Source organism: Haliaeetus leucocephalus, unplaced genomic scaffold, assembly GCF_000737465.1.
Source record: "Haliaeetus leucocephalus isolate CR32 unplaced genomic scaffold, Haliaeetus_leucocephalus-4.0 Scaffold1014, whole genome shotgun sequence".
Classification (NCBI taxonomy): Eukaryota; Metazoa; Chordata; class Aves; order Accipitriformes; family Accipitridae; genus Haliaeetus; species Haliaeetus leucocephalus.
Window position 1 is genome coordinate 498,600 of NW_010973450.1, and position 12,030 is coordinate 510,629.

At 38.1% G+C, this 12,030-nt stretch overlaps 1 protein-coding gene across 4 annotated transcripts in view; it reads left to right on the forward strand.

Moving 5' to 3' along the window:
- The window catches only part of TSC22D2 (TSC22 domain family, member 2), a 30,960-nt gene extending 18,930 nt beyond the window's left edge, over positions 1-12,030 (forward strand). Inside the window, exons 2-4 of one of the 4 annotated variants that reach the window (XR_775459.1) lie at positions 183-254; positions 7,634-8,904; positions 9,477-9,534. Coding sequence is in view for 2 of the 4 variants with exons in the window: in XM_010584894.1 (XP_010583196.1) it covers positions 183-254; positions 9,477-9,528; positions 10,329-10,589 (385 nt within the window). In the remaining 2 variants the exon portion in view is untranslated. Of the gene's footprint in view, positions 1-182; positions 255-7,633; positions 8,905-9,476; positions 9,535-10,328 lie in introns of those variants that run through there. The other 3 variants (XM_010584894.1, XR_775460.1, XM_010584895.1) reach the window with 3 other exon arrangements.

Consider the following 12,030-nt stretch of genomic DNA (forward strand, 5'->3'; position numbering starts at 1 on the left):
CAGTAAGGCCTTTCAGTCACTAAACTATTCTTCAGGTTTTCTGTAAAGTCTGTAAACTTTTGGACATAAATTTAACCTGTCTGCACAGCTAATTTACTTTGTAATGCAGGTTGAATAAGAGAGTTGGTATTTTTATTACGTACCCATTTTCAATATGTCTGTTTGATTCTTGGATCTCATAGGAATCCGTCAACTGCATTCTACCAAGCGTTCCATTTCAACAAGTTACGCGAGTCAAAGACCTTCTGGGATAGGTATGAATGCTTAAGTATGGAATGCATACGTGCTGAGGTATGCATGAACAGCTTCGCTCTATGCAAGTTTCTCGGCATTTTCATTTGCACAGAACTGCTGCTTGTGTTTAGAGCTTCATATTGGGCTTCTGCAGCCTGAAGGTCTGAAAACAGTTGTGGAAGTGAAGTATTCATACTGAAACTTAAAACTAAATAAGTATAAAATATATAACATGGCATTTTTTTCTTCTTCCTTCCATTATGCATGTATCATACATAATGTGTAAGCGGAAAGAGTTTAATGCTAGTCAGCTACTAGCTGACCTTCAGGAAAATATTTACAGCTTCCTTTTCCAAAAAAAGGAAACTTTTTGGCATTGTGGCTATTGAGTCCTGTATCGGAAAACAAGTTGAGAAAATGTTATATCTAAATGCAATTTTGGCAAAGTTAAAGTCTTTCATTCTCAAAACCAGGAAAGGAAGCTTTCTGGCTTGCTTTCATTCTGCTTAAGTAAAGCTAGGTGGGGAACAAACGTGAACCATGACAAGATACGAGGACGCAGTAAATCTACTAAGTTAGCATTGAACTCATGGTGACAAACTGCAATGAAGTGCAACAAAGTCATATCTGTTACGGATATGGCTTGTCAGAGATGCATTACTAATTCATCAGTAGCTGCAAACTGTTTCTTTCCCACACTTTAATGATTTTGAAGGGGGGGTTTTGTCAGCATTAAGCTGAAGTCCTAGTGATCATGTGACTTCATGCCTTGTGATGCTCTGGCTTGTCACAATACTTCTGCTTAACAAGCTCTGTAGAATAGAAATTTTGTTGGGCTATTGAAGTATTGATAACTATTTCATGATTGTACTGACTGTGTTTGACTTGAGGCTTTTCAACTTGCAAAGCTTAACTGAATCCTTTAAAGTTTGCTTGGCAACAATTTGTATACTGTACAACACTGATGGTTGAAAGTAATGCTCATGCATCCTGCTTTTTTTTTTTATTGCTGGAGTGCTAGCATTAGGCTAAGTTTCAAAAGCATGTCTTCCTTTTCTAGCAGAAACTTGGACAAATTTGCATTTTTACTTTAAGCTCTGGATGATGCCACTTTCCTGTATTTATGGGACAGAGGTGGTATTTAGGTTCCAAGGCCTTCATTATTTCACAAAACAAAATTCAGGGCTTTGAATACAAATTTGGTATGTAGACCAAAAGCTCACTTTAAGGTCTAGCCTTCATCTGTTTCTCTATTTTCATGTCTCAACTTGAAATAATTCTTAAGATGAGGAAGCTGTTTAAAAAAAACAAAACAAAACTAAAATAATGATTAAGATTGAGGGTTCACAGATCTGAGGTTTATATACAATGTCTGAAGCAAGTACTGGAAGCGTGGGATATAGAAAAACATTAAATTCAGGTAGAAGAATGTAAATGGCTTCCTTTAAAATAGTCTTGCATCTTTGCTGTTGAACACTTTGTGGTAAAAACAAGCATTTGTAAAAACATCAAATTCATCAGAATTGATGCAAGTTTTAAACTTCTAATCTGTTCAAATTCCAAAGTCTTTGACAGGATTTAGAAGGTTTTGCATTTATACCCCAGCTATTAGATTTTTCTTAAGATCACATTATGTAGTTTTTCCTTTACTAGATGACTGAAACTGAAAAGCTTTCAGCAATAAACTTTCAATGAAACCTAATGGAGGGAACTTCAAGGGCATAGCCAGTAAAGCCAGTTCTGGGGAGCCCTTCACAGGGTAGGGGTATGGTGGAGCTCAGCTGTGCGGCTCTGCCAGCGATGTGCGTCCTGGCAGTGGCAGGACGGGAGACGGACGGTGCCCTGGGAGCTCTGCTTTGCGTAGGCAGGATGGCTTCTGATGCAGGTGGGGATCTGTTGTCAAACTTGAGTAGTTTGATAACAGTAAAGTGGTTTGGGGCTGCTTTTGTGATCTTTGGTTTCTGAAACAGAAATCTCTCCTGTGAAAACTATAAGCTCATCTAATTTCCTCAGAATCTCTTTGTTTTCCCCATCCCAGAATGTGGGGGTTAACACACTGCAAAACATAAGGATCTTAAGCCTGCTGGCAGTAGACTCTTTAATTACATTTTGCAGCTCCTTCAGAAGTACTTTGTGAATCTCAGGGGCTTGACTTAGGAGACTTTAGTGTCAACATAACAGAAAATCTTCCTGTGTAATTTCAGTATTTTTTTGTCTAACAAATACAGATTATTCTCCTATGAGCAGCAATCTCTTCAGACCATTTGAAGTCAGCAAAGCTAACCATGTGCTGTTGCAATAGACAGTAAAAGATTGCTAAATTGCTCCTGTAAAATAGACTTGTTTGTTTTTCACTAACACACCATGGCAGAGAAGAATGCTGGTAACATTCAAACTATTAAATGTTAGTAAAATACTAGTTGTTACTGACACATTTGCAGGAAGCCTGCAAGTGTTTTTCTGCATCGTGTTCACATGGGTGTTGCTAAGGGCACAAGTCTCATGGGTCTTTCTTTTCAACTGACGTGATTACTGAGAAGATTAAGGAGGGGAATAATGGCTTCTTGGCATATTCACATGAGTCTGGGTGACTGCTCTTCTGTGCCTGGATTGTCTTTGTATCGTCATAGTGCCATAGGAGCTTTAGATGGATTTGCTTAAAACGTAGCCATTGTTGGTAAACTTGAATTTAAAGCAGTAAGGTTTATGTTTCCACTGCATTTTTGTGTGAAGCATTAAACCTTCACAATATAAATTAACTCATAAAATCTGGATTTTTCTCCCCACGTTAGCACCTAGATAAATGTATTCTAAGTGTTGCTGGTAAACATCTTTCTTCTTATGTGAATGTGATGAATTAGCATCTCTTCATGTGATGGATTTTTCTGAACTTCCATTTCCCTATTTGGTGGCTTTCTGTTAAATGAGATGCTCTTCCTGTAGACAGGAGAAAGTCAAGAGTTACACATCTTACTTTTTGATTGTAGCCTTATTTGGAGGTTCTTTTAGGGGTGAAACTTTCCTGATTTGAAATTAAAAGTCTAAAACTCCACATGAAATGTAAAAAGAGACTTAGGATGAGGCTGACATTTCATGTAACACACTGATCCAGTCAGTATTGTGGCTAATATGTTTCTTCTTGATGCTTCATTCTCATGGAAGTGGTGCACAATGTGACTGTCTTCATGCATAGGCAAGAGTGTTTGGTTCATTAGTGTAACTCAATCTTACCAAAACTATGAAGGGACCACATTTTTCTTTAAAGTCAAAAAAACACCCAAACCTAAAACAATTCAACTCAAACAACATCTTCATTTTCCCCAGAAGTATTCTTTTATAGAGCTCACATATTGCTTCCAAGTTCAATTATGATGTTGTGTTGAATAATTTGTCTTCAGAGTTTCATGTAAAACTGAGGAAAACTTAACTGTCCTGTGGAAGCAAGTACTTCTCTGTTTGACACAGGAGCTGAGCAATGTGGAGCTTAAGTAGACTGCTGGGAAAGCCAGGTACCTGCCGGTAATCCTGAGGCTGTGAATTCACTGCCTCAAACTTTCTCACATTCTCACATGGCTTTGACAAAGAACAATGATGAAAATCTGAAATACTTGCATACTCTTTCAATGCTGGATAATTGATTACATTGGGAAACTATCATTATAAAATCTCATAATTGGATGGAGGCTAATTAAACATGCCTTAACTGTTTCAAGAACAGATAAAGTTTCTCTGGATGGACTAAATAGCTCAACTAGTGGTAAGACATGAAGAGTGCATGGCTAAGTCACTACAGTAGCTCATAAATGAGTAAACCAATGAGGGAAAGTATAAATTAACACACGGTTTTAGTCTGTAGCTCACTTGTGAGCAAAACAAATGTGGGAACACTTCAAGGTACCTTACTGTTCCTTCCAGAAAGGTTGCTTGATAATTTGATTTAAAGCAGTAACAATGGAAGAGCTAGGGGAGATCACTTGGTTCAGGGATGTCTGTCTGAGACTACAGCATGTAACATCTTTTCCACTTCCACCTAAAGCAAAGTAGATCTAGTGCTTTAAAGGAAGAGTTGTCTATAGAGGCTGTTGTACAAGACTCTTGCTAGCATCAGTTTACCCTTTTGTAGTCTGTTCTGCTGGCGGTCTTTTCCACTCTTGCAGGATTAGCAATGTTGAATGATAGGTTTTATGTATCTAAAAGCATGAGGTGAGCAAGAGTACAGTAACTCTTGATGCTAAAATTTAAAAGAAACATTAAGAGCAAGAAAAAGCAAGAAAACTCATGCATTCTGGCAACCTCTTGGGGGGTGACTTGCTGCTGAGAAATTCCTTGGGAAAGTAGTATGCAGATAATCAGTAATACAGCTGAATCCAGAATGTTTTTTGTTATTGACTAAAAAACTTGAAGCTTCAAAGTTGGTTTACATCATCCAGTCAGTAGGATTTGCGGTCTCATTTAAATGTGAAACACTATTACCTAGTGTAGTACTTGACAATGCCAAAGTAGGGCTGTTTATAACTCTCATTCTTAATGCATCCAACACTGGCATAAAATACACACATTATTGAGGACTGTGGAATCTCTAAAAATGAACCACTGTGTTCTTTTTTTTTTTTAAGCATACGGAGTGAATTAAGCTGCAAATGCCTTTATTTTTAAGTTTGATTCCTAGTCTTTCTACCTACATTGCAAAGTGAATTTTGAAGTGAGAACATGACTCTTGGAAGGATGACAATTATATCTAAAGACATTAATGGTGAAAACACCAAGCTGACTACAATGGTGCTAGTTGAATTCACCATTGAAATAGATCTTGATGCCTACAAATGTGAGGTGATGTTGATGGTGAAATTTTCCTCCAGCCATTAACAAGTTAACATTAAGACATTAACCTTTTTTTCTGTCTTCTGATCCATTCTTCCTCATTTTTTCCATTAATCCCTTCAATCACTTTCCCATTCTGTGAACAGTGTTGTTTGGAATAGTCTGTAGTAAGTAAGCTTTCTTGAACTGCAAAATTATGCTTTACAAAGAACACTTGTTTGGTCATAATATAATATCTGTATTTTCACTTAAGTTCTACACTGATACATGTTGGGCTAACAGGGCTACCAAACACTTTAACAGTACTATAGCTTGTTGATGATACTGAAACATCTTTCCAATAATACCTTACCATACTCTTGGGATACCATGTCTCCATTGGAAAAGTTTTTGCAGCAATGAAGTCAGAATTTTACCAAGACTTTTAAGAGTGTGCTGTGCTGTGGAAAGGTGTGATTGTTGTATGTTGTGTAACATGCATTAGAAATCAGACTTGCACTTAGACTGGCCAGTTCTCTTCCCGTTTTCTTAATCTGTATGTACGTGATTGTCCAAGACACTTCTGTCACTTTGTTTGCAAGACATTTGAAACAAACAAAAAAAATTACAGTGCTATTCTTGAGTTGTAGGCATAGAGAAGAAATATACCTAAAATACAACTGAAAGAATTTTGAGGTGCAAGCTGTAAGTATTTGATAAAACACTTTGTCCCCAACGCTGCATACCTGATTGTGAGCTATAGCTGAGCAGTGTTATTAGCAGTCAAAATCTGGCTTTCCCCTTCATCTTTCAATGTAAAATGTGAAAAAATTACATTTAAGCCACTAAGATTTTTTTTTAAAAATGAAAATGAGGATTTCTCAGATGAAATAGGGTTTTGCCTATCTGGTGTGTAAGGTAGAAAAATATTGGTTTTACCATGCATCTCTGGAAATGGCAAACTGTACTTGGTAATCTTTGTCATTTTTGCCAACTATAAATCTTGCCTTCTACTTGATGGGCTTCAGAGTGATCTTGGTATACCGATACAACCTCTCTTTGGTCAGAGCCTTCATTTATGTAACCTTAACTTGGAGGTCCAAGTCAAACTGAATTGTTCTTTTAAATTACAGTGTGTATGTATGGTAGCTAGTTGGCTGCAAAAGCTCAGTTTGAGTTGGGGGGGGGGGGGGTTTGCAGTTACCAAAAAAAAACCAAACAAAAAAATTATATGCCTAGTGCATGCTTTTCAACTGCCCTATGTTACTTGATGTGGATTTTTTTTATGTATTACAGCTTTGACAATAATTGTCAGATGTCTGTAGTTCCTGGAGCAATCAACTTTGTCTGAAAGCACAGCATAGTAATTGGTCTTTTCTTCTAAGAGCTGAACAGTGTCTTTCCACTTCTAACTCAAGAATTTGCAAGTCGAGGCATTGGATATACAGTGGATGGTGCACTCACAGAATGTATCAAACTTTCCAGTCTGATGGATATTTGACTTCTAAAAAGCCTTAACAGATTTTTTTTTTCCTCGCCTTTTCATAAGGACTGGATTGTATCTATAAATTTCATTCTGCAGCCGTGGGATAAAATATTTTTATGCAAACTGAGATTTGATATCAACAGTCAAGGATTTGAGAAAAATACAAAATCTTAAGATTTGGCAGCATATTTGGACTGTACCGTAAGAATAGCTGGCACTGTAGCACTCTGCTTTTGAATTTCTCACAGGAGCTATTTGTTGAGGGGAGCATTATAAAATGAATAAAGGACAGAATCATATGGGAATTGTGCTAGCATAAAATCTAATTCTCATATGCTTTTCGAAAGGGAAATGAAATACTGTCATCAGGACAAAACTGTGTCTGACTAACTGAAGGCTGCTCTGTCAGCATGGAACTTGTCCTGGGGTGGGTGGGTGGTGGTCTGCATGGTCCTGGACTCAGCCTGCTGGAGACAAGCAGGATGGACACTGGGATTTGTGCAGGGAGCAGGTCTGGAATCCTGACTTGGTACTTCAATGCTAGTGCAAGCTGCTCTGGGGATAAGGGCAACAAGAACATTGGAAGGAATAAAAGTAGTGTATAAACTACTCATGGCTTTCAGCACTGCCTATTAGTATCAGTTTAAGTGTAAAATATGGGTGGAGAGCAACAGTTTCTCTAGATGCATTCAAATCACATGTAGGAGAGGGACAGTTTTTATACCCACATTGTGAACACTGTACTCATTTAAAGGGCAGGCGAGAATTTGGAGCACAAGGTACAGCATGGGAAAGGTGCTTCTGCAGCATGCCATGCCAGTAATGAGTGTTTCAGGTGATTAAGGGGAAGACTGCCTATCTTCCACTTGAGAGGGTTTTTCATGGAACTGATTGAATGCCTTAACTTTGAGTGGTGTAGTGGACTTTATTTTTTAGATAATCACACTGCGAAACAGTTGAAACAGGAACAGAAGAACAAAGTCCTGATCTCAAATTTAACTAGAAAAGTATTGATGAAAGGTGTATAATTACACTGTAAAGATGCAGAAGCAGATCCCACTACAAAGTGTGCTGTTTGCTTTAATTTTGCTCCTCTTGTCTTTATCTCTTCAGAGCTGCCTCACCTGACTTCTAGAGTGGTGTTCATGAGAGGCTGTGTCAGGGCATGGAGCAGTCCTGGGGATTTCAATGACTCTTGAACACACATGTTCTGGACAGTTTCAGATAGATCTGAAACACATTAATTCAAGATGGAAAGGAATACTTAACCTTATCATGAATTATAAAGACTTTGTGTTCTGAGGAGTTTTACCACAAATATGGCTTGAAAAGAGGCTTAGAAGACAGGAAGACACTGGAACAGTTTTCTTGTGAAATGGGTGTTCAGCGCTTTTGATTTAGATTACTAGCTTTGCTCAATTTAGACATAGAGGCTGTTACTCCCTCAGTCTGAAAAGCTGATGCCCTCTCTTGCAAATACTTGGTGCTAGGTACTGACAATTCTTGTGAGACTTGTTAAAATGGATTTCTGTAAATAGCGTCATATTCTTTCAATAGTTGAGCTTTGTTTCATGCATGTAACTAATACTGCTGAGCATATTGCCAGTACTCATTTTAAAAAGCCTTAAGTAGTTTATTCTTAACACTTGGTTTCAGTGAGCGTTACATATTTTCAGAGAGGCGAGTTTCCAAGCATGACCACAAACCTTGCATTTTTCCCGTATGTTAACTTTTTTTTAAACGTAGCTGCACGCTGCTGATAGCAACTTCCCTCTCTGGGGGAGCATTATCAGTAGTTATCACTGGCGGGCCTGCTAAATAGCCCAAGAACTGCCGTCTCACGTCAGACACAGAGCTGTGGAGTAAAGTCGGACCACTGAGACCTAGTGTGGGAGGGCAGACGTGCAGAGTATGGGACCGAGAGAGCATGTGTGTGGATGGAGCATTCTCTGGCTGCTGGGGGGGTGTTCCTGCGCTGGAGTGGGCAGTGCGGGCTGCCCTGTCTGACCTCCTGGGGAGAGCTGCAGCTTCTCTCCAAACAGAGAGATCAGAGCCTGCAAGAGCACAGGGACACCCCCAGCCCCCTGAAATTCCGACTCCAGAGAGTTACGAGTGAGCGACTGGCTTGTGTTCCTGTCTTGTGACTTGGAAAACACACCAAAAATATTAAGGCCTGGATTGCCGTAACCTGCGATTTAAAGATGTAGTTGAACATCTTGTTTCGCGCAGTAAATACACATTCTTATAGTGATGACTGAGGTGTTTTGTTAGACTGTTCTGCACTAGTATGTCTTTGGAACAAGGCTAACCCTAACTGTAACCAGCCAGCTGCAGCGCATTTCTTAGATGTTAAATGTGATCCAGTGAGGATTCATTGAAACCAAGTAAGTGCGCTTGTGGAGTTCAGGGCTTTGGTCATGTCTTACTCTTCTGTTGACTACCGTTGCTCAGTTGCAAAGTTGTAAATACAGTGCTGATCCAGGAACTTTTTAACTGGAAAGTAGTCTTCAAGTAAAGCCAGAGAACAAATATTATAATGGGTTTTTTTCTTCAATGCTTTAGAAAAGCAATTTAGCAGAAATAAAACTAGAAGTAAGGACCCTGTGAATATCCCATGAATCCCTGTTTTCCCCAGTGAAGAAAGCTGAAAAATGAGGCAAGGAATCAAAGCAGTTAATATACTGTTTATTCTAATGTGTTTTTCTGGTTATGAGTGTCATAAGCATAGCCTGAGGAATTATAAACTGAAGGAGCAGTGCCTCTTAAGAGCTCTAACTGTACTGGGAAATACAGGGAGGGGGAGGAAAAACCCCATGATTGTGTACCAAATTCTTGAATCTGAAGCTTTAGCCTTCCAGTGAAAGCATGTTCTAGGAGTCCTGTGGGTGCCAATGGGTGCATAGTTTTAACTGAGTGATGCAGTAATACTCACAAAGTTTTCTCCTTATATTTACAGTGCATCTGGTGCAAGCGTTGTTGCCATTGACAACAAAATAGAACAGGCAATGGTAAGTAAAAAATAAGTTGTTATTTCTGTTAGGATGAGTGGTTTGTCATTGAGCATAAGTTTCCAGCTGTATTGCGTTTCTGTGCATCTGTACTGTCCCTTCAGTCAGGTCAGACTGAGACCATCATTTGAAAAATGGATTTTCTGTATCAAGTATGGGATGGCCACAAACCATGATTGCCTTTACTGTTGGCCCAGAAATGTTCTTAAGTGAATTTTCCTATGAATTTCTGTGAACAAGCTGATGGAACTTAAAGAGGTGCTGAAAATAAATAATGCATTTAAGTCTCTTACTTTATTAAAGTTCATCACCAGTTTTTTCTCAATTGGCACTTAACGCTATGCCATCCTTGACATTTTGTTCAGCTTCAGTTATCTATGCTTGATTTACGCTCCTGCTGATTTAGAGGCTTTCTTATTTCTTGGTTCTTGTACACCTCAGTGCTTGGGATTGCGTAATGCAGACTCCTACCTCCAGCTCAAAGCTTCAGAGCTGATACTTCCATTCAGTGTGGAGCAGCTGGAACGTAATTCTAGTCCTTGTCTTCAGTGTAACTGAGGTGACTAGAACTTAATGCTGAATGCTGGAAACAAAGCTTCTGATGTAAGGGCCACTTTACAGTGAATAAAAGGGCTAGGTTATTTGCTCTTGAAGGCTAATTTATTCATATATTTTTAGTGACGAGTGCTTTAGTTTTCCAGGCTTACCACTTCAGTGAAAGCAGTAAAAGTAAATCCTGGGGCTGGAGTGGAATGAAACTGTTCTTTCACTTGGTGTAACTGTTAACTTGTTCTTCACAGGATCTAGTGAAAAGCCATTTGATGTATGCAGTAAGAGAAGAAGTGGAAGTCCTGAAGGAACAAATAAAAGAATTAGTTGAAAGAAACTCTTTACTTGAACGAGAAAACGCACTGTTAAAATCTCTTTCAAACAGTGATCAGTTATCCCAACTTTCAACCCAACAGGCCAATCCTAGTAGCACTTCACAAGCGCAAACAGTGATAGCACAGCCTCCGCAGCCAACGCAACCTCCACAGCAGCCGAATGTCTCCTCAGCGTAAAGCTTTCTTGCCTCCTTTGAAAACAAAAACCTGAGAGCGGTCTGTCCTTGTGTGCCACTGATGTTCTTTCCACTTTAAATGAAAGCGAGTAGCCATGCTTCTGTTGTGTGTTTGGCCTTTTCAGTATTAGACAATCATTCTCCAAGAGCTGTCCCTCACTGGTATATCATGAAGTGCAGTTGGTGTCCGTTATGTCATCAGTGCACAAGGGAAGTCGTACAAGGAGTTACTAATGCAAATAATGCATTTGCTTGGCGTGCAGGAGTGAGGTCTTTAAGAGCTTTGGTGGCTCTCCAAGGTTTCCATTTCCCATGGATTACTTTGAGCCTTGCTATCTGGTAAGAAGTAACAATTCATCTTAAGAGCCACTGTTCTTTCAATATAAGTAACATTTGCCTACATTAGTTTCATTTATTTGTTTTATTTATTACAGGGCTGCTATTTTCATAATGTACATGAACAATGTCACAGAACTTTTTTAATTTTTTTTAATAAATATATGTATCAGTAAAATGATAGATGGGATTGCGTTTAATAGATAAAATGTTTAGGCAATAATTGAACAAAAGAATCCTGGCATATTTCTAACACTAATGGCAATTTACCTTTGGTATTTATTTACGGTAGTAAAGATCCAGCTTGAATGTAAATTTTGTATAGAGTGTAAGTATGAAGACCATAGTGCATCTGTACAGGTAGTCACCAGTTATTGTGATATAATAAATAATTGATGGGCTATTTTGATGAAGAAAACTTTGCTCATTTCTGTTTCTACTTTCTAATAGAGAGAAATTGCCATGATTCCTCTGCTTTTTGACATTTCGTATATTTTTTTTTTTGGGTGGGAATAAAAAGCTGTGAAATTGTTCAACCTACTTTGTAACCAAAGAAGCAAAGCTGTGTAATTGAGTTTTTTTATTTTATAATGCACATTCTTTATGTATTTTTATTTAGTGTTTTCTCATTCACAACTTTCTTTGCTGTCTAGCATGATCTGCATGACCTGTAATCTTTGAACCACTTTCGTACCTCATGTTTTTATCCAGCACTCTTATTGTAATATGTAATAGTCTGTGAACAATGTCAAATAAAAAAAGAAAGAACAGCTGGTGTTGGTGGAGCTGAGCTAGTGTGCTATGCACTAGTTGTTTAAAAAAAAAAAAAATAAATGAAGTGAGCCATCTTTTGTTCATTTAAAATGGTGTTTTGAATTTCGTATGCAGAAAACGTTTTGTTACATTGCAGATTTTAATGTATTTAATAAATGCAACATGCAGATTAAGTGCAGTGTATACTGAGTATTTAAATTAAAAATGTACATTTCATAAATACAGTTTCAAGAGAGACCATCATTTGTGTAAACTAACACAGTGTGTCAAATTGATGTATAAATATATATATTTTAACACATTTTCTGAAATTAAACTGCAGTTTTGTTGAA